This window comes from Xiphophorus couchianus, chromosome 15 (genome assembly GCF_001444195.1).
Source record: "Xiphophorus couchianus chromosome 15, X_couchianus-1.0, whole genome shotgun sequence".
Lineage (NCBI taxonomy): Eukaryota > Metazoa > Chordata > Actinopteri > Cyprinodontiformes > Poeciliidae > Xiphophorus > Xiphophorus couchianus.
Window position 1 is genome coordinate 14,091,926 of NC_040242.1, and position 23,211 is coordinate 14,115,136.

A 23,211-nucleotide genomic window follows, 5' to 3' on the forward strand; every position below is an offset into this window, starting at 1 on the left:
TGGAACAGCTTACCCTCGGTGTCGCTGCGCTGAAGTATGGAGAGCGACCTCTGCTGGACCATATTTATCTCTGGATCATTCGTGTGGGGGTAAATACAAGAATTATCAAATTTTAACTTCTCTTGAGGTAATATTTATCAGTCTATCTCAGTGAATTTTAATATTACTTAAAAAGTTAATATATCTTTTCAAATATCAATTTAAAAAGTCCAACTAATAAGCAACTGATTTAGCTCACAGATTAACATTGGAGGGTCCCAGCGACTGTCTGCTGAACAGCTATCTAGTTTGTAGACTTCCCCGTAGTATGACTATAACATTTCTTTTTTAGAAAATGTTTCCTTTGTCGACTTAATCTGCAACATACCATTAAGAATCCCTCAACCAACACAATATTACAGATCAGGCAAAGGATATCATGTTATGGAGGACCAGTTTTGGTCCTTAATTTCAGATGGAGCAAAATACTAATTGGTTGATTGAAAAACATTTATTTCCACCTAGCAGCACGCGTTAGACTTACATATGAAATTCCAATGAACCCAATAAAACGTGTTGGCGTAATGACAAAAACGAAACGTTTGCGTGAATATTTTTTCAAAGTGCTGTACGTTTTTTTTATTATTATTATTTTCTTTATCATCAACCAGACTTAGTGTGAATGTAACGAGGACCAACTACATTATGCACAGGTTTTCTCACCTGTCTGATTTGTGTTCTTAAAAAATCTACATTAACAACCCTGGATATTTAGGAGAAAAAAAATAGCTCTAAAGTGACGGAGTGCGAAAATTAGTGATTATACATGTTATGTTATTTAATTTCCCTTTGGGATTAATAAAGTATTTTTGAATTTGAATGTTAAAGTTGCTTCCTGGTTTGACGTCCTCTCTGACGTCATGGCCATGGTCCATTGTGGTGCCTGGTGGTGCCCTCAGTTTTCCAAATGGTTCTGCGGTCATCCGAAAGTCCAGGAAACAGGAAAAGGCAATCGACCAAACTTCTTTCGTATTTTTGTAGAGTTAATGTTCCATCTGGACAGTCAGTTTTTGGTAGAAACCTTTGCTGCAGACATTTTTGTTTTTATTTTTACAAAAGATGCATTTGGACACTACTGGAGAAAAGCGGCATCTAGTGGAGCCTTTATGCAAGTTGAAACTTTATTCATTTAACATTAAAATGAAAGTGAATTAAAGCAAAGACGCACTACTTTCGACATTATGTATAGCAATTTTATGTATTTTTGACTGTTTATATTATAAACTGGGGGATGTGTGAAATTGATTTAAGTAGAAGCGCAAATTATGCCAGCCGCCAGTGGCGCTGCAGATCCTTCGACAACATTAGCAGCTGGTAAAAGCTCATGGGGACGAAGCAGAGCTCAAGATGGAGCGAGCAAGCGTGCTGCCAAACATCCGAGCAGGTCCAGGTCCTCCCTGAGGGCGGAAAGAGGCAGAGACACCGAGGCGGGGAAAACCAGATCCGCGGACGGCCGAGAGGGGGAGCCCGAGAGGCTCAGCAGAGCAGCTGTCCAGCCAGTTGGTGCTGAGGCTGATCTCACGCCGAACAGGGCGGATGCTGCCAGAGTAGATTCACCAGCACCACCGGGTTGCCGCTCTGCCACAGGCACACCCCGCTTCAAACGCCGCCCCGACCAACGAATCCTGCCCAACAAATCCTCTCCTCTGAGGAGAAAAGAGGATAGCAGGCAGCGGGAGACGAGAAGCGGCGCCGCCGGGGGCTGCGGAGCAGGCCTCGACTTGGGCTGGGGGAGAGGAGGATGCTTTCAGGCTGAGCCGATTCACTCTCATCCGCACAGGAGACTGAAAAGGAGAAGCGTGAAGATGCAGACCAAAGCGGAGGGCGCTGCTGGGGTAGAGGCCGCGCAGGGAGAGCCGGATTCGGCTGCGGGGGAGACGGAGGAGGCGTCCGTGACACAGCAGGACCAGGCCCTGGAAGAGGAGATAGAGAGGCTGCTGGAGGAAAATGATGATCTCAAGGTTTATGCTTAATCACTGGATGATTCTTTGTTAACAGTTATAAAATACGAGAAAAAAACAGAGAAAAATAGTATGTATTCTGGCGTTGTTATTAAAAGATGGGCAATCAATCATTTAGCCTGTTGATTATTCTTCCGAGGAGAAGGCTAAGCTCTATACGGAGGGGAATAATGTTATTCATTAGCTTGTACTGATATTGATTCACCTGGATCAATAATGTTTTGTCTTTAAAATGAACTAATCAGATAGTCACAATCAAGGATTTCTTACATATTAAATATAGAAGAAGATGTTGGAAAAATTGCTAAATCTGTTAAAGAAATTACAAAGTATAAATTGCCACACTGCAGAGAGATAACTGGGAGCTTAAATTATTTGGCTCTAAAATATTGTCTTTTCGCTACAGTGTTTTGTGTGTTTGTGTTTTGTGGTGGAAAGCACCACAAAAACGTCATGCATAAGAAAAAAAACTATAAACTAATTCAAGTGGAAGCATATTGGTGCCAAATGTCTGGTGAGTAAAGAGCACATTGGCATTATCGATAACAAAATCAGGAAAAACTTAAACACTTTAAATAAAAATTCATATTAAATACACGATACTAATAGTATTATTAATAGTACTAACAGTCAAGGATCAAAAAAAGAAGAAATCAAAGTATAGTTGCAAATAAAAGTTCATGAATGAACAAGAAAGAGATAATTTAAAAGGTTATTTAAAGTAAGCTTTTCAGTGTGAAACTACAGTGAAGCATGCTTTTCTACATTAATGACCCATCTGCTCATCTTTGGTGTGATTCTTGCCAGTGTGAGATCGAGGAGATGAGGGCCGAGATGGACGAGATGCGAGACACCTTCTATGAGGAAGACACATGCCAGCTGCAGGAAATGAGGCGTGAGTTAGAGCGGGCCAATAAAAACTGCCGGATCCTGCAGTATCGACTGCGCAAGGCCGAGAGGAAGAGGCTGCGCTACGCCCAGACGGGAGAGATTGATGAAGAGCTGCTGAGGAGCCTGGAGCAGGACCTGAAGGTAGAAGCCGCCAGTCAAAACCCATCAATCCTCCTCTGACACTATCGTGCAAAGCATTTGTCGGAGTTATTAGTCCTGCTGCTAATTCTGTTGCAGGTGGCAAAGGACGTGTCGGTGCGGCTGCACCACGAGTTGGAGAAGGTGGAGGAGAAACGGACAAAGACAGAAGAGGAGAATGAAAAACTGAGACAGAAACTCATAGAGGTGGAGGTGACCAAACAGGCTCTACAGAACGAACTAGACAAAACCAAAGAGGTGAGGTCATGCTTGGTAGCAAAGACTAAATGTAGTCTTTATCATGCGGTACCACCGAAGTTTTCGTGCAGTGCATTGGCACCTCTGAATTCTAATTTGTTTATAAAGCATGTAAAAAAAAAGCTGATATTTTAAATATAAAATCTAACAAAATTGTCCATTTTAATTGGAATGGGCACATAATCCAGTTTTATACAAAAATAGTCATACTCTGAACTTTTTCACATCCTGTTAAGTCACTAGTACACACATAATATTTTGAATGTTAGTGTGAAGTTGTATTTAGTCTCCTTCCCTCAAATAAAATCCAGCTTCAAACGTCGTCTAGTAAAAAGAGGCTAACGTACAGCTGCACAGAATATCAGTGAACAAACAGCATCTCATCGCGTCCCAATCAAAACATCTGTGTAAAAATTAAATACTGATGTTCTTGTGTTGCTTTCCATCCGAGCTGACTGAGCTTAAGCTATCTCACAAAGAAAATTGAGCAAAAAACCAATGTCTCCACATCTGGAAAGCTGGTAGAGGCATACCTCTGAAGGACTGGCAGCTGTAAATGCTTCAAAGGTTCTATGGCTTTTATGATTTTTATTTGAAAATATTTATACACTACTTTGAGTTGGCACTGTACGTCTTCGTATGCTGTCGAAACAAAAGCATGAAGGCCTAAACTGTCCTTTGTCCTTTCTCTCTTAGTCTCAGAAGCGAAGGGGAAGCAAAGACGTCCAGAAGGCTGACAAGAAGCCAACACAGACTCCGACTGAGGTCAGAAGCTCTCATTAACAGCTGGAGTTATATTCATGTCCAAGTATCTTCATGTTTTGAACCAATCATTTTTCTACGATCAACTATGTCATTCATATGTAGACAGGAGTGCTCAAGCAATTGCAGAGACTTAGTGAAAGTTAAAAATCGTCTTGGCCCAATCTCTTGGCTGATGGGCTGCGGCTCAAAATCTTCACTTTAATCTTAAGTCTTTGAGTCTTTGCGGATTTTTGCAGAGACTGATTTTCTTTTTCGTCTTTCAGGAGGAGAACGACGACCTGAAGTGCCAGTTAGCTTTCATCAAAGAGGAAGCCGTGCTCATGAGGAAGAAGGCGGCCAAGATCGACAAGGAAAAGGACCGCCTGGAGCAAGAGCTGCAGAAGTATCGCTCCTTCTATGGAGAACTGGACAGTACCCATCCCAAAGGGGAGGCCGGGGGTCCGCCCACCACCCGCGAGTCAGAGCTGAAGCTGAGGCTTCGATTGGTGGAAGAGGAGGCCAACATCCTGGGGAGGAAGATAGTAGAGTTGGAGGTAAGACCAGACAATGCAGTGAAAAGCTTTTTTTAGGGGAAATTTCTGGAATCTTTTCAAGTTGGTCTCCGTCTTTCCAATCAGGTTGAGAACCGAGGTCTGAGGGCTGAGCTGGATGATCTCCGTGGTGAGGGGGAGGGTGCCGGGAGCTCAGGGCGTGATGCGACGGGCGGGTCGGGCGTGGGACGAGGTCTGGGCGACGATCTGACCGAGCTCCGACAGCAGCTGCAGCTGGTGGAGGACGAGGCAGAGCTCCTGAGGAGAAACCTCGCTGATGCTGAGGAGCAGAACAAGAGGGTGACAGCAGAGCTGAACAAATTGCGCTTCAAGGCCGGGACCCACGAGGGAGGAGCCAGGCATGGTGGAGGGGGTTCAGGAGGTGCAACGCCTGATGGAGCCAAATCAGAAAATCTGCAAGAGGAGCTGAAAGCTGCAAGGCTGCAGATCAATGATCTCAGTGGCAAGGTCTGAAATTTTATTATCTATGTTGTATGTACTTGTAATAAGATAATAACCTTTAACATTTTACATTCATTAAGTCACATTACAACCACAAACTACGGTGCAGGGTAATGAGATGTTGTGTGATTGGCCAACATGCAAAGTTGAAGGAAACGAAACTAGAACATTTCTGAAGAAATTTAAAAGGGCCAAGGGCCAAAGTGTGCCAGTCGGTTGAAACTCAGCCTTATGATGCTAAAAATTAGCATCAATGAGAAAGTAAGGTACAATGTACTCAATAGCATGTGGAGCGTCACAAGCATGTTGAGTAACATGGACTTATTCCATTCAGTATGTTAAAAATAGCTTATAAGCTAAAATTAGCCAAAATGCAAATGTTAGCCTAAATGCTACCAGTTGCATGTGGCACAACTAGTATGTTGTTTTACATTGACTTCCTCCATTTATTTTGCTCTTTCTAAATACTACTTATCTTATACTACTTAACAAGAATTGTACAGTTGGTGAATTTGGCAAAAAAGTGAAAAAAAAAAGTGTTTGTTTTTCTGTGTGTCATTGGTAGTAAATATGTTATAAAACAGACATTCAACACAAAAGTAAAACTCAGATGTTTGGTTCATGACACTTGGTTACCAGAAAACACGCTCATCTCTTAGCAACAGATTAGCAGCATATGTTGTTATTGTTCAAAAAACATAGGATTTTTCTGCTCTTTTGAAATACTACTTACATTATAGTACTTACTACTTAACAAGAATTGTGAATTTGGCAGGCAAGTGACTTTTTTTTGTGTGTCATCGGTGGTAAATGTATTATAAAACAGACATTCAACACAAAAGTAAAAGTCAAATGTTTACTTCGTGGCACTTGGTTACCAAAAAAACGCGCTCATCTCTTAGCAACAGATTAACAACATATATTGTTATTGTTCAAAAAACATAAGATTTCTTCTGCTCTTTTGAAATACTACTTAAATATATTATATAACAGACCTTCAACACTAAACTAAAAATCTGATTTATATTTCGTGACAGTTCGTTATCAGAAAAACGCTCATCTCAATTTATAAGTTATATTTATAAGTTATATTATTGTTTATAAAACAAATGCTCTTTTGAAATACTACCTATCTTATACTACTTACAGTAGTAACCTAACAAGGATTGTGCAGTTGGTGAATTTTGCAGAAAAGTGAAAATGTTTTTGTTTTTTTTTGTCATTGGTGATAAATGGCTCCTAAACTGACAATAACTTTGGACTGTCAAAATAAAGGCATCACACCCTACAAAATAAAAGCCTTCATATTTTTCACATCAGGTAATTGCTGTTTTGGGCGTTATATGACTGGTTTAGCCCAACCGCTGTTACACATGGGATTAGTGTGGCCCTTTAAAATGAAGCTTACTGAAAATTTCAAAATAAAAGCCTCAATATCCCTATCGTGTTGGTGCATTTTAGCCATTTCCTTCTCCCAGGTTAGTGCACCTCTCCTATGCATTGCTAACTCATGCCCCAATAATTATGCACTCCACAAATGACATGCAACTGAGACAAGCATCTAGAATTCTTTTTTGTGAAGAAAATAGAAAAAAAACCAGTTAAAACGACGTTTCATCTTCTGAGTAATTATTCATCTTTTTGAATCCAAATAAAAACAATGAAGTTGTTTTTATTTCTGTGTTGTAACATCACAGAATTTGTGAAGTTCAAGATGCATGGGTCTAATGCTTGATTTAAAGAAACAGACCGCTTACGCACTTAGCGTAGGCGACATTATATGCAGGACAGAAGTGCTGTTGTATTTTCATGCATCACTGTGAGTTTGCTTTGGCACAGCTCAGGATGACTTCACCTTCTTTTATACTTAAGGTCAACAATTTATTACCACCGATTGACTGAAATAATTACCCAGAAAAGTCCACAAATATATTATTTATTTACTTACTTGCAATTAGGTCCTCTTTTTGCCCCACAACAATCAGTCTCTGTCTCCTATCCCTGCCTTCATTTCATCATATGATAACTGTTTAAAGAAAATTCTTGAAATTCTGTCATGACTTTTGGTTTAAGAGCATCACCACAAGATGATCATTTGCCCCACCTACACACCCTCTTGAAACCTTCTGGGGGCAGCCTTTGTTAAGTGCGATGCAGTGTGTGTGTGTCCTGCCTTGCCCAGTCAGGACACTGTCGAGTGGGTTGGGTTGCCATGCAGTGTCAGTGACAGATTTGCTCTACAAACATATCTGACTGTATTATTTTCTATAAGATCAACACCAAACACAAATCAGCACTAATTGTTAAGAAAATAACTGAGGGTAATTTGGTAATTTCCTACATAAAGTTGGATTAAAATGAATCCTAAATGGTTTCATGATCTGTGTAATTTTGTTTGTGAAAAGCATAATCAACCACAACAAGTTCCTGTCTCACTGCTCCCCCTCTCTTTTCCTTCAGGTAATGCAGCTTCAATATGAGAACCGTGTGCTCCTCTCCAACATGCAACGCTACGACCTGGCTTCCCATCTCTCCCTGCGGCCCAGCCCACGAGACAGCGACGCAGAAAGCGATGCGGGTGGAGCGGCGAGCGGCCGTCGTGAGAGCGACGAGGACTCCACCTCCTCCCGCTTGCTCCCTCCTCATCGCAAACGGGAGGGCCCCGTGGGCGGGGAAAGCGACTCGGACGAGGTGAGAAACAACAACGGCAGCAGCCGATGCATGACGCCCACGAGGGGCCTCTACACCCCGCCGGGTCCGGAGGGCTCCGCCTCCTCTGCCTTGGCTCGCTTCCTGCCCGGTAGCCGCTGCAACCTCCGCGACAGGCAACAGTTGATAGACATCCGCGTGGAAGCAGAGAGGCTGGTGCGCACCATCGACAGGCTCATTGCCGACACGGCCACCATCATCTCGGAGGCAAGGGTGTACGTTTCAAATGGCGATTTGATGTTTCGGAGGGCAGGAGAGGACGACGGAGAGGATGATGGGAGCAGGATCAGGGAACATGAACTACTTTATCGCATTAACGCCCAGATGAAGGCCTTCCGAAAAGAGCTGCAAGCTTTTATTGACAGACTGGAGGTGCCAAGGCTTGAGGACAGAGAGGCAGAGGAGCCGCTGTCGGTGAGAATTAAAATCTTTCAGCTTCATGACGACATTCAAAAGTCCTAAAGAGACTACTGACTTTTCTTCTTTTTCTCACCTCTTATGTTTTCCTCAGATGTTCCAACCAATCATTTTGCTCATCCTTATACTCGTCTTATTCTCATCCCTCTCTTATGCCACTATCTTTAAACTAGTCTTCCTGTTTACTCTATTCTTTGTTCTGTGATGTAAGCCATCCTATGTTCAAATTATCCCTGTTTGTGTTTGCTGTGTTGATTTCATTTTTCTTCCACCCCTCTGCCCCCCCCAAAAAAAACTCCTCATTTGTTGCCATGGTAATCTAAAGCACAGAAAAAGTTCAGCCCTCACCCTTTCCGCTCATTAACTAGCTTCAACAACTGGAATCTCTAATATCATAACAGATCACTATCAGCATCCCTCACTACAGAAGGTGAGTGTTTATGTGTGGTTTTTTTTACAATGAATTCATCCTGCGACATACATGGTTGTCATGGTTACTGCCTGACTTAAGGAATGATTGGGATTTCTTCTGCTTTTGTTGTTTTAGTTGCGCTTAGATTTTAATACCTGACAAACGTAAGCTGGTTTGTAAACACAAAAGTCAGTTTCCAATTATATTATTTGGCACCTGTGACCTAACTAGCAGTATAAATTATTAGTTTTAAGATGTAATTACCTTTTAAGATGCAGTTAGTTTGTATAGTTTTATTCACTTAGTATCTGAAGTCCACCTTAGAAAGGTGCATTTTGTAGTAACTGAATATATCTTTGTCTAATTATGATCTTCCAAAACAAAAGACATGACCACAGTTTGTCCTTAACGTGCTGTGAATGCAAAATTCTCTTTCTTTTCCAGAAAACTTGTCCTACCACCCTGCTGTTGTTTCCTGAAGGTAAAGTAATGACAAAGTGTGTTTGTTAGTTCTTTCGCCAAGACAAATGATGATTTATTATATTAGAGAACAGGTGGGGAGAGGATCCAAGGGCGTTTACACTAGAGGGAAGACTGATAGGTCAAACGTGGGCTGGTTTTGTCAGGTGATGCTAAAGTTGCCAACAGAACTCTGATTTGGTTCTACGGTTGTCAGTGAGGGTGAAGTCTTCATAAATACATGCACAGTATTCATACGCTGACATTTTTCACATGTTGTCAAAACAAAGCTCATGACAATATGTGAAGCTTAAAGACAATTATATATGTATTTTTGTATTTTCTCAAATAAAAATATGAAAGCTGTGTGCATTTTGTAATTAGCCCCATTTGCCCCGTGAAGTCTTTGCACAAATTCTCAATTGGATCCTAGCCATCCTAGCACATATTTGGGTTGATCTAAACCATCACATTGTAGCTTTGGGTGTATTTTTAGAGTCATTGGCCAGGATGGTTTTTGTATTAATTGTCCTCCATATATAGAATTTGGCATTTAAACTTTACTTGGTCAAAAGTTCAAAAGTTGAATTTTGGACTCATCTATCAGAACTTCTTAAGGTATTCCTCTTTTTTCATTTAAGGGCCCTATGTTAAATGTTGGTCATTATTAATACAAAACAATCTACGACATAAAATCCAATAAAATTATTTGAAATTTTTCGTTGCAACTTAACTTTATGTGGTATTTATATATTTTTTATTTGGAACGGAAGGCCTTTTTTTTTAATCTAAAACAAAAACATTTGATGTTTCATTTTTATTTTCCTTTATGTTCTAAGAACCAATTAAGCCTAAGTGCAAAAGAACAACAAATCACATCTGAAATTTGAAGAATTCAAAGTATGACCTCAAAATATGCCAACCATGCCATGCATCCACCCGACAGTCTCCTTTCTGTGACTGTGTTCAATAAAGATATTATTGACTGTGACACATTATTACTCACTGTGTCACCCACACCCATTTGGCTTCCTTTGGAAAAATGATTTGCAGCACGGTCAGGTCACAAGACGAAATCTGCCCAGGCCTCCTATAAGCAGAGTAGCAACAGAGGAGCCCATTGGCCAAGACAGCAGCGGCAGCTGAAATAGCTATGTAAACACTTTCCCTCTCTGTGTGTGCACCGGTAATTATAGCCAGGATGCTGGTGACGACAGTCGTCCCAATGAGACTTCGAATGCTGGAATAAATTTGACATTATGACATTTGATCTCGACTCCGATTGGCACGCACTGGGCTGGTGATATAAAGCCCGGGGACCCCAGCTGGAACAGAAGATGTTTACCCTTTAGCTCAAAGCTTGGGTCTTAATTCTGAAGGGGACCCTTTAAATCGAGTGTGCTGGGCTTTACGTAACAGAGCGGGGCATAAGAGAAGGGCAGCAACACGGAAAGAGGGGACTTTACAGCTCTGCAACGAGGGGAGTGAAAGTGCTGGAGAGACAGGGATCAGAGCAGAGGAAATATTTACTCCAAGACAGGGAGCATTTCTGTGTATTGTTAAGGTAAGAGCTGTTGGGTTCATTAAGACTAAAAGGCAGGTGTTTTCTCTTCTGGAAATGTTAAACATGTAGTTTATAACTATTATAGTCTGAACTTTAAAAAGAGGAAAGAAGCAGGATTTTGACCAGTTTTACATATTTTTGCTAAGTTATAAGCCATGTACTTGATTTTTTAAAATAAACTTCCCTGATCCAGGCATAGATTGTCTCTGTCCACAGGACATTGAGTCACCTTACTATGCATAGTTACAGGATTATTAATATCTCCACTCTTACATCACAGGTGGGAGGGAAATGGCTGGTACATTCAGGCACTTTCGACAAGGATGCTTGTCATTCTGAATTATGGCAACAACAGCAAAAACCCTTCCCCTCCTAATTTCTTTTATGCTGCTAAGATTAAAAAAAGATGAATTAGGAAGCTTAAAGTTGAATATTCTAGAAAATTTATAGGAAGATATTTGAATGTCTAGCTTTGAAACCCAGAATCAACCTTTAACATCTTGGTCATGTTCCGAGCATCTCGTTGCGTAGATAGAGTGTTCTGATTCCTGAATGTAGTGAGCGTTGAAGAGGCAGGCTGGAGGTCAAATGCCTGATAAAGATCCGTCTTGTAACACTTGTCCACACATGTGCTGCAGTGGTACAGAAGGCAGCAGTGGATTTTGAAGGAGAATGCCAAAACTGTGGGGCTGTGAATATTTGTCCTCTGAGTGTTGAAACAGAATAAATAGTCAAACTGTTGAAACAAAATCTCGATCTTCCTTAAATACTATTGTTAAAAATAGACATGCGGCCTAGATTTTTGTGTTATCTTGAAGACAAATCAAATTTTCCTTCATGCATTTGTCCTTTTTTAGTGATTTCAGGTCATCGGTCCCATCAGTTACCTAACTGCCACTCCGGCTGTGACCTCTTAACGAAAGAGAGCAAAGCAGAAGAAGGAGGGGCGGAAGCAGCTATTCAACAGAGCCTCAGGGTTATCGAACGGCTTGCGTCATGGCAGCCATCGATCTGGAGCTGGGGCTGGAATGCGGTGGCCGGGGGTGGGGGCAGGAGAGGCCCGACACCGCGGACAACTTTGACTCCGAGATGCAGGAGTGGGAGGATCAGCTGCAGGACATCCAAAGGAAAATAGAAGAGGTAAGAATCGATGGGATACACATCTAGTGTCAGAGTGGAAAATCAGTTTACACATAATCCAAATAGGTTCTTGGTAATCTCAATTGGCATGTTGAGATTTGTTTAAAAAAAAAAGTGATGCAGACTTAGAATATAAAATACTAGTGTCACAGGTAGATTTTGGCCAATATGAGATTCTTGAGGTACGATAACCCTGAGTAAAACCAGAACGTCATTGTGATCGTATTTTCACAAAAATAATCTATTTATTTGTATTTATTGACCAATTATGATAGTTAAATGATGCTATCTGTAATTTATATTGACTGTTATTTGGATTTTGAACATAGTTAAGCAAAAATGTGGAATAAACAAAAGTAAGCAAAGATTTTTAGAAGCTTTTTGAACCAAAACTTTTTCTTTTAGGCACATTAATTAATCAAGCAGTGTTACCTTGATAAGAAAGGTAGCTGGAGCTTTTTCGGTTCCAGTACCATGACTTTCTGTTTATTTTAGTTCACAAATTGTTACTAAACAACCAATGTTTTTTTCTTCTTTGTTTGAAAAAAAAGAAGTATTCTCCTTTCAAACAGCTGGCTGGCAGTGTGCAGCACTAAATGGGGGAGGGGCAGCATTGAAACTCATTGCCTCTTTCAGGCCTCAGCAAAATGTTCTCTGGTATTTAATTAAAATGGCCATTCTGTAAAAAAAATATATATGGAAAAAATATAACTTGCTTTCATAAACGCAGCATTCTTTACACTATTTACATCAACCTTCTCAGTTCCCTGAACTCATCTGCACTAAAACAGATTTGAAATTTTACAGGACGACAATAAACAAGCGTAGCTTAATATTACCCCTCTGTACTAGAGGTACTTCCTGATTGTCTCCCCAGGGAGCGGTAATTGGTGCAAAGTGTGTGTACGCTCCATATTAAACAGTTGGCAGCACACAGACTGACTCGACCTCATGACCTCGTTGGAGCAGCAGTACAGACAAATGCTAACAAGCTAATTAAACTGGGTTGTGCTGACAGACCTGCGGGACACATTCAGCCTCTCTGTCACTTATACACATAGCCTGAAAGTGGATCCTGAGGGAAGTATCAAGCAGATGCTTCTTCAAAGTGGAAAAGCACGTGTTGATTACAAATATAGGTTGGGCAGATTTTGCGTAATATCTGTTATAATTGCAGAAAATAGGTCAAATCAATGTAAAAACAGCAGTGAGGGCTTCATGATCTCCTCTTCCTTTTTGTTTTCAAGCTGTACAATGAAGTTCAGGCCCGCAGAGGAGCGAACGACATCACTGGTGACAACCAGAAAAATGGCGGCCCATCTGACTGTGAGCTGAGGCAACACGGCAATGTCCTGTTTGCGCCTGGTTCCCACAGCGGGAATCGTGTCAGAGGTCATGATGGGCACGGCTACAGTTGCTGCCGCTCCAACGGGGTTTCAGAGATCGGAGACTTCCTGCAGGATTATCTGGAGAAGGGGAATAAAACGAGCCGGAAGAACAACAGAGCTCGCCACGTGGTGAGTAGATTCCTTGACCCTCGTGCCTTGTTCTGCTGGCATTTGCAAAAACAAGACAGGTGGGATGTCATGTGAGCCAGAGCTGTGGTTCTGACAGGAATGTATTGATTTCAGTTCCCTGAACAGTGCTTACACGGCGAAGTTAGTTTCTCATGTAGCCCAGTGCACTTTGTAGGTACTGAGTAGTGGTAATAAGGTTGAAATGATAGACTCTCTGTTCCCTCTGGACATCAGTAGAAATTCTCCAGTCAGAATTTAATGACCAATTTCCCATCCCTGTTTTTTTTGTAACGCTTTTAACTGCTCCAGTTTTAGGAGATTTCGATTTTGGTTTAGGAACTAAAATAATACAAGTGTTTGTTTGATGTGATGATTGATTCTTGATATTACTTGTAAAGTGAGTTTGTGAGAAAAAGCAGCCCATGCACAACACTGTTTTACTATTTGAAAACCAATATAAAATTATTAAGGAAGTGACATTCAAAGCTGATGTCAAAGTAATCACCACAGTTAGCAGGGCTAGCATTACTAAAGGAGTAGTCAACGTGTGTCATTCCCTTAAAAATGTTAACATTTTCAACATGACAAATGTTAAAAGCTGAAAAGGATAAAACAGATCACATCTTGCTCTCTCTTGCAATCTAGATGAATCTTAAAAAGTTGTAAAAGATTTCAAAAAACAGTTTCCTCCTCAATAGCTTCTCATATCTTTCTGCTTCCCCAGACTTCATTATCAATACCTCACTCATACTGAAAGTAGTAATCTCCACGACTTCTTCCTTGAGTAACAACTTCCACACCAAAGAGTGTTTTTACACGGTGCACCTACTACTCAAAGAAATGTCCGATTTTGGATTCTCCTACCGGATAGTTGTTGCTCATCTGCCTTTGGAGGTTTTCTGTGCCTAAAACAGCTTGGAGGAAACACAAGTTCCTCTTAGCCTAGAAGCACCTCAGGATTACACAGAATGAGGTGGAGAGGGTCACTGAAGGGACGGATGCCTGGGTTGGTCTCCTGGAGGTCTCTATGGATGGACAATCATTGGTCAATTCTAGTAAACAGCCAATTTCAATATATGTCTTTAAAGATCAAAATATTTTAGCTGTACGTAGCTGAATGATGCCAGAGCTGCTCAATATTTGGTAGACACCGTGAACAGACATTAAAATTACTTTTTAATCTCTTTCAGCACTTCAGTGACACAGTTAAGGTGAACCAGGACATCTCTGCATTCCAGGATGAGGCCAGAAGACGATCCGGAAATCACAGGTAGAAACTTCTGTCACTGACATGTCAAGTGAATAAAAGAATGAAACCTACATTTTGCGTTTTGAAAATTTCTTTTTTTGTTGTTTTTTATCTACTGTCAATCCAGGGTTGGACCAGATCAATATTTGAGCACTTTTGAGGAAACTGAAAACATAAAGAACCGAGTGTCTCACATGAGGGGTTCCCCCCACAGAGAGGAAAACACTGGTGCGAAGCCCCCTGTTGGACAAAGAGATACTTCTGCTGCATCAGCACGTTCTCAGTTCCCAGTCCTGACAGCCGAGTCTCCTTTGTTGGACAAAAAGTCCTTCACTCCAGGAGTCCTGGGAGACAGAAAGTGCAGCAGCCCCTCAGTTCTTAGGAAGTTTGGAGCCATGCTTCAAGAGAATGAGGGCAAGACACTCACCGAATCCGGGGTGGTGACCCATCAGGGACCATCCCCAGAGGCAAAGTGTTCCACTCCTTGCTGTCAGCGCAGAGCTCTGGGAGCCACTGGAGGAGCCAGCAAGGCGCCAATGCGCGTGCCTAACCAGAAATGCCAAGCAAATTCTGATGTGCTGACAGCAGAGACAGAGCCCAGCCAAATCCGGGGTTCATTATTAGACTCTGCTCGGCATCATTTCAAGGATCAGAGAGAAGGCTGCAGTAGTGCTAAAGGCTCTCAGTCTGCTCCCCAACAGGTTCTGGGGAGATCTCAGGTACCAGGGAGCCCGAAGGTCCGGCCCCGGGCTAACAGCGGGGCAGACAGAGAGGGAGGGAGAGCAAGAAAGCAGCAACTGGAGCCCAAAACAGATTATAGGACAACGAGTCCTTCTCCTGGAGCTCACCGGATTCCAAGGAGACAGGATGTACATGACTCTGGCTATTTGAGGGACGAAGGACTTATAGAACTGCTGGACATGCTGGAGATCCAGCATGAGTACAGCTCCAATCCCAGAGCGACATACATGGTTTATGGACAAGAGCCACAGCAGGTTGGTTCTCCTTCATATGTCTTCAGCTCTGCCAACAATGAATCTCTGAGTAACTGTGAGCCGCATGTTTCCCACCAGGTAAATCCTGCAGAGATGTCTCCAGCAAGACCCAAGAGGAGTTTTTCTCGTCCTGCACGCCCCGCCAACCAGAGACCTCCTTCCAGATGGGCCAACCGTACGCCTACTGCCAGAATCAGTGCCCCGTCAGGCCCAATCTACAGGCCCCCCAGCCCTCTTACTCGCACCCCTAGTCCTGGCCTAAAGCATCGGCCTCCCATTTCCTACTCCCTTCAGACAGAAACTATCATTATGTGACATCTTCCATCTAATGACATCTGTCCCCATCACCTTGTACAACATATTTGTAAATAAGGGCCTCCTGTTTTCTGAGTGCTAAAATGAAATGGAAAACTTTCTCCTGATGTGTTCTAAACATAACGTCCATATTCACCGGTGATGCTGCAGCTTTAAACTTCTTCTGTGCCTAACTTCTACCAACATTTCACCATATTGCTTTGTTGTTCCCAGATATTTAACTTTTTTGTATAAAAATGAAAGTGTTTTTCTATGTGAAGGATTAGCATGCAGCCCCAGTTCGAGGGTGCGCGCTTTCAGCTTTTCTGGTTGATACATTGAATCAAATGCCGTCTCGTTACCAGAGGGGGATCCAGTTGGGACAAAGTTCCCAGAGGCGACCTGTAGACTGCTGAAAAGTGTGTTGGACTGTATGATGCAAAGTATTGAAGATGTTCAAATAATAGCTGTGACAATTGATTTTAATATGCCTTTCATGTATTTTTCTTGGTAATAAATATGACTGTGCTTAAAGTAAATGCTGATCCCGTGTTTTGGATTGCCTTGTGTCGCTTTACTATAAAAGAATAGAAATCTTTAACTTCTAAAGAAACTGGTGAAAAATATTCACCAGTTACCAGTTATTCACCAGTATATATATATATATATATATATATATATATATATATATATATATATATATAATGAAAGGACAAAATGATTTGATTAAACTGAATTCAAATAAGTAAAATATAGTGCAGTTTAAGGGCTGTCATCTAGCAATGCACTTTTAAAGAGATTATTCTCCAAAACCATTTGTCACAATGAATAAACTTCAGAGTACGCTAACACTGTAGAGTCATTATTCAGCAACAGTTATGCTTCCCGTCGTTATCAGGGTATCCAGTGTGCTGTGAGGACAGAGATCATTTTTCCTGCTCTGTGTTTCACGCCTCATAAGACTGCTTCAACAACCTCTGGCCTCCCTGACACCTCCTGCTCTCTGCAGGGTGAGGCATCACGCTTTCACACGCTCTCGAGTTCCCACATCTGCACACATGGAGCACAAACTGTCCATTATTTGCTACTGTACACACAGAGTGACCACTTCAGATACACAAATGCACATGTGTGCATGGTCTGGTGCACATTTTCAACCCCGATAGAGGTAGTTCAACTGTGAAAAGTAATTTAAATGCTTTGTGTGAGGATGAACAGTCCCTTGGCCCCATAATGCCTCAGTCCTGTCACCCAACCTCTTGGTGCTATGCAGCACCTCAGACCAAAATAGCAAGCGTGACGTGTGTTTTGGTGCCAGAAATCTTAGCCTGCTGTCTTGGGGGGTATAAATACAGAAGAGGAGGAGTTTTTGTCCCCCCCCTCCCCCCCAAATTCCCCTCTGTCTCTTTAGCCATGTTTTCTTTATCTCTGATATCATTATTTCTTTGCACCAATGAAAAAATCAAACAAAAAAATTTAATATTTGAGTTTAAATGACTATTTTCAAATTTCTTAGACTCTTAAGGATTTTTATTTGTTTTACTTTTATTTTTGGTTGTAAAAGTGTTATTTATTCTGTCACAAGTGTCAACATAGTACTTCCTCTCTGCCACCTTTCTATTTCTGGAGTCTTCTCTCATTCTAGATTTAATGTGTGTGTGTATGACCACCTTCCTTACAGTTTGGCACCTAGTTCATGCGCTGGTATTTTAATGAGATGTCCTGCCAGGACTTCTCATCAATCTCCCTGGCACCCTAACCCCCTGCCTGCATAAAACAAACTGTGAAATAGATCAACAACTGGATAAATTCTGAATGATATGCATTTATTCACCCCCTTCTTCATCCTCTTCTCCAGCTACTGCTCTTCTCTGTGATTCCCTGTTTTGAGACAATCCGGTCAGGCTGACACCGGATGGCAGAGCTTGGCACAGCGTGTCTCTCTGCTTCGCAGGCTATTCATAAGAGCTCGGACAGCCGGACGACAGAGGGAGAAGAAGGGCGACACAACAAGAGAGGACAGCTGAATCGTAGCCATGGCTTCTTTGACGTCAGCAGGCCAAGACAACACACCCACTCCGACTCCAAGACCAGGCATGAGACCCAGGAAGAAATAAAAACTGCATTAATTCCACTGAAATGTCTGGTTCTTACATTACATTTCATGTTTGTGCTCTCAATTATCAATCCAGATACACTTTAGCACTTCCTCAATATTATTTGGTTGCACACTTCAGCTCATTTTATGGCTTTGGTTGAAGTAACAGTGCTGATCTGCCCTTTTCAATGAGTTGCTGTACATCATAACTACGTGTCAATGTGCTGCCTTCCTGGGATCAGCACAGACATTTGAGAACACCCTCCTGGGATACGTGTCCTATGAACATTTGAACCAATGGGATCGATACTCAGCCTTTAAATCTAGCCTCCCCTCTCTACTGGTCTATGAATCCATTTGGAATACACTTGATACACAGGTGAAGTTAGACCATTTTCAAACACATTCTGGGTTACAGACGTTCCACTGTAAATTATTGATGCCAGTCACTGACTTCAGTAGTTTGCACCATTGCTAAAGAGGTGTAAAAAACGACTAAAAATAAATTCCACTTTTACTGCAGTATAATTTTACTGAAGATTTTAGACAAAACAGATATTCAAGTATGTTTATTGAATGGTGTGGGCGAAAAAATCCAACTTTTCAGCATTTTATGCATCTCGTAAAGAAGCACTGGATGCCTATAGAAGCAGTGTGTGGCATTCAATCATTTAGATTATTTGCGTGCTGGTATATGACAGCTAAGATTTTTAAGTTCTCATAATTCCTAAAATTTCCTACATTTATACTTACATTTTTACCACAGTTGATCAATTATCTGATGGTCTATGGCATCCAAATTCCTTGAGGTATACCTATGACATGACACAAAGGCCAAGGTGTCTTCATCACACATCAAAATGGTAGACAACAGTGACCGCACTAAAAAAAAACACCACCTATTTTCATAAATACAAACCATGTGGAATGGTGAAGATTGTGGAGGCCCCAAACACAAACAAGAGGTAGGCAGGTTAGAGAAAAACTGTGTTTTTAAATTTACAGGACACAAGTGAGCAACTGAACCGGAGGGTAACAAACCACAGAACTTGGCAGATGGATCTGGCAAGGAGTTGACTGAACTGAGAAGCATTGAGGCTGGGGAGGTGATTACTAAACAAGGAGCAAGTGTTTGATTAGTGTCAGGCTGCAAGTGGAGAGTAATAGGCCAGAAGCAGTGGCCTTTGCGTGTTTAAGGGATTCCCTGCCACACATCTGACTTAAATAAATGGGGCATTAGCATCATGAGGTAATGCAATCAGGTGTGGTGAAGCATACAGGTGGCCGAAATGGGTTTTCTCCATAGGGTGTCTGGGCTCTCACTTAGAGATAGAGAAGCTCGGTCATCTGGGAGGGACTCAGAGTACAGCTGCTGCTCCTCCACATCGAGAGGAGCCAGTTGAGGTGGCTCGGGCATCTGGTCAGGATGCCTCCTGGACGCCTTCCTGGTGAGGTGTTCCGGGCACGTCCCACCGGGAGGAGGCCCCGGGGAAGACCCAGGACACGCTGCAGGGACTATGTTTCTCGGCTGGCCTGAGAACGCCTTGGGATTCCCCTGGAAGAGCTGGAAGAAGTGGTTGGGGAGAGGGAAGTCTGGGCCTCCCTTCTGAAGTTGCTACCCCCGCGACCCGACCCCGGATAAAGCGGAAGAAAATGGATGGATGGTGGTGAAGCATAGACGAATCTAAAACATGAAGAACAATTAGGCCTGTGGACCAGCTGTGGACCACTAAGCTGTAACGAATTGGGGATAGTGGCAAGGAAAATACACTAATTGAATACACGTGTAACAGCAAAACTAACTAAACAGATCCTTATTGGTGGAAGAACACATCTTTAATGGGAGTGTCAACAAGTGTCCAGGATGCTGTGATGTTTTAGAGATATCTAGACAGGATAGGATATTTGGAAGTTAATACGATAAAACACTACATCTGGCACAAATCAAATCTACATTTATATGCAGCCAGAACTTTGCGACTTTGTGCTCAAAGAATATTATTGCAAAGCATGAAAATAAACAGACTCTGCTTTAGTTGTTCTCTGGAGCCTCACATTCCCTCCCTCCTCTTACCCACATCCCCCATCCATCACTCTCCTGATGTCAGACATCACTGTCTCAAAGGAGCAATAGACTGGAGGGGTCTACGATAAAATCCTCAGCATGTGTCAGTTGCCACCGCAACAGACTCAAAATAGACAGTAAAGCGCTTCTTATGTGTATGTCTCATAAAAATGTGTAGAGAAGGGTGACAGGACCACCCTGCTCGTTGAGGCAGCTGAGCATTAAGATGCCCAGACGGCCTGAAACAGAGTTGTTTTACAACCTCCCTTTACAAGATTTGCTCTTTTTATATTTCATAATGTTTTCTAATGTTTTCCATAAGCAACAAGAGATGTTTGCATAAGTCTGTTTACTTTGTGCCGTGGTATTTGTCTATCATCCCACTGCACCAGGCTTCCTCATTCACGGGCTACGCAAACCACAACAATCTCCATGTTGTATTTTATTTTAATCAAATTGCAAGCATCAGAGTTTATTGTATTCCTCTCTTATTTGATTGAGAGTATTTTAAAGATATGAAAAATAAACAAGCTAAAAAAAATGCTGTGATCATGTTAATTTACTTTCTAAACACTCCGCACTTCTAGAATACCTTATCTAGATTCTGTATGTGTTCATGAGCTGAGAGTCTTGATTGCTTGAATTATAAATCTACAGGTCAACTTTTTGTGACCCTGCTTGTAGAATCGAATCCCACCACTCTGCACTCCATCTCTCACCCACTTATTCTATAAGGTACAAATTGTCCCTTTGGATTTGGGAACAGTGAGTCACAGTTTGTCTCCCTCTGTCTTCGTCCAACTGTCCAAACTGTCAGTGTGTTGGTATCCGTCCATTGACTCAGCCATCTCAAATGGCACATGGCGAGAGCAGCAGAGCAAGAGGCAGAGACATTAAGTACGGAGAGAAGGAGTCAAAAGCACAGAGGATTCCGGAGCTCATTATTAAAATAGAAAGAGGGTCTAAATTTCTCCATCTTTGAAAGGCAACCCACCAGAGTCACCTTTCAAAACAAGAGCGGCGCTATCGTGGGATTAGCTGGTGTTGCTTGGCAGAGGTGACTATAGGGATCTATTTATCTTGTGACGAATGACAAATTTTAAATTGGCTTCAGCGGACTGGTCAGCTGGGAGCAACTACATTGGCCCTCATCTGGCTCATGGCCCATTCATGTGACCTTGTTTTCCTCAGTGCATAAACGCATGCTTTAAAGAGGACGCAGCAATGCTGCTAAGGACTGTTAAGATAATTTACAGTGCTTTGTAGCAGTGGTTAGCTTTCTCAAGGCACTCAATTATCCGAAAATGGAAGAATACATCTACAAATCTACCATGCTCCACCTAAACTTACAAGCAGGTCATGCAAAGGGCTAATTAGAAAAGGAGACATGGCACTTAATGTGTTCACGTCACAAATCTGACCTTAAGAGAAGTAAGAAGAAAACAATTGCTGAAAAAAAGATTTTTCCACACCAATGTAGGGTGGAAAGGCAAAGCATAGAAAAAGGTTTTCTGTTTAGGTGATGATTGTATCAATAAATAATATTTTGAAACACTGAAGGCCTTAATCCAGTTAGAATTCAGTTGTAATACCTAAAAAGTGGTTGTTCTGAAGCTTTTCATTCAAAATGACCATCCAAATGATGATGACACCCCATAATTCAGAACTATGACAAAATGTTCTAAAGGTTGAAAGTGTCCCTATTTCTTCTACAAATATAAAGTTCCTTGTTATTTCCAAATACTTTAATTTCACAAAACAAGAGGACCCATCTTCAAAGTTAAAGTGTATGTCCTTGAGTGCCTCTGCCATAATCTGACTTTTGAAGTATTGGCTCCTTCCTAGTGGCTTTTCAGCCTAAGTCAGCACAAACCATTTTTTGGCCATAACGCATTTTGGGATACAGAACCCATCTCCTAATAAAGACTCATGAAATAGTCCACAATCCTTGTGGACACACAAGGAAGCATTTTGTTTGAGGTGCTGCCTCAAAAACATTTACAGGCTTCCGTCCAATAAATTTTTATTTGAATTTTCCGCAGCCATGACAGAATAATAATAATAACTCCAATAGTTGTTGTTCACCAGGGTTTCAGATGTTTAAGAGAGAAGACTATAATCGCAACAACCCAATTATCTGGTTTGTTGCAATCCATTATGTAGTTATGAGGGTGTAAAATGTGTTATTTGTGTTATGTTGTGTAACTTACTTTCCACAGTATTAAACGTTTCCTACATGTAAACCGAGGTCAGGAGGAGGAATAAAGTTCCCCATCATGATCACAGGAACATAACTAAATAGATCATAGATGCCATCTTTCAGCCACGCCTCATTCACTACAACTATTTAAGTCCCTCATCAGTGCAGGCTGGTGATGTAAAGCAAACATTTACGTCAGCTAAACACATTATAATTTCAAGAATAGAAGCTGGCTTTTATGTGGCAGTATATTAAAACGCCATTCCAATTAGAGGGAGAAAAATATTGATAAATGCCTAATTTCAATATTTATTAATAGTCGGGATATTTAATGATTGTAATCAAGAGCTGTGGTGGATATTTTTGTTTGTGCATGCCCAAACTGCATCTACTTTTTGGATCTTTTATTTCACTTTCCTTACACATTAAGCTTCTAGGTGGAGAACTCATAAATTGAATCATTATATTCTGCTGTATTTAGACATAAGACTTACAATGGACTTTATGATTTTAGGTGTCATCATAGTAATAATATGATATGTTGCTGATATAAATGGTTCAGTAGCCCCAGGATTAGGAAGACATGTCACTTGATAGGCTCTAATGGTGTGAGGTCGATGAGAGTTACAGTAGGAGTGAAGTCATTGTTGGCTCCTGCAGTGGTGAGCTACCCTGTCTGTGAATCTAAAGGTTTATGGGTAGAAATACTGTACAATAAATCAAATTTAAAATATGCAAAGCTGTAAGAAAATGCAATAGAAATATTTGAACATGAACGCCTTGAACAAACAAAGAGAGCCTGAATTTAGAAAAAAAAATGCTTTATATATAAGTCAGCAGACATGGCCAGTCCATGTTGCTCAACAATAAAAATGGTCATAAATAACCCCCACATTAACAAAGCTCAGTTATGAGCCTCAGGGTGATGAAAGATGCATATGAAGGGACTATTTGTGGAGGTGCTGGAGACAGGGTGCGTGTTTCCAGGAGTGTGAAGAAGTGGACAGCAGGAGGTCTTCAGCCATAATATGGTGCACATATTTAACGT

The 23,211-nt window shown here is 41.5% G+C and overlaps 1 protein-coding gene across 1 annotated transcript; it reads left to right on the top strand.

The window, feature by feature from the left end:
* The first annotated feature begins 937 nt into the window (after positions 1 to 937).
* On the top strand, positions 938 to 11,594 carry LOC114158757 (protein SOGA3-like). The gene is made up of 10 exons (XM_028040592.1): positions 938 to 2,000; positions 2,808 to 3,032; positions 3,129 to 3,287; positions 3,984 to 4,052; positions 4,316 to 4,585; positions 4,670 to 5,050; positions 7,505 to 8,167; positions 8,265 to 8,600; positions 9,027 to 9,063; positions 11,463 to 11,594. The coding sequence occupies exons 1-8, from the start codon at positions 1,305 to 1,307 to the stop codon at positions 8,373 to 8,375; spliced, it is 2,574 nt and encodes an 857-aa protein (XP_027896393.1). The 5' UTR covers positions 938 to 1,304; the 3' UTR covers positions 8,376 to 8,600; positions 9,027 to 9,063; positions 11,463 to 11,594.
* The last annotated feature ends 11,617 nt before the right edge of the window (positions 11,595 to 23,211 follow it).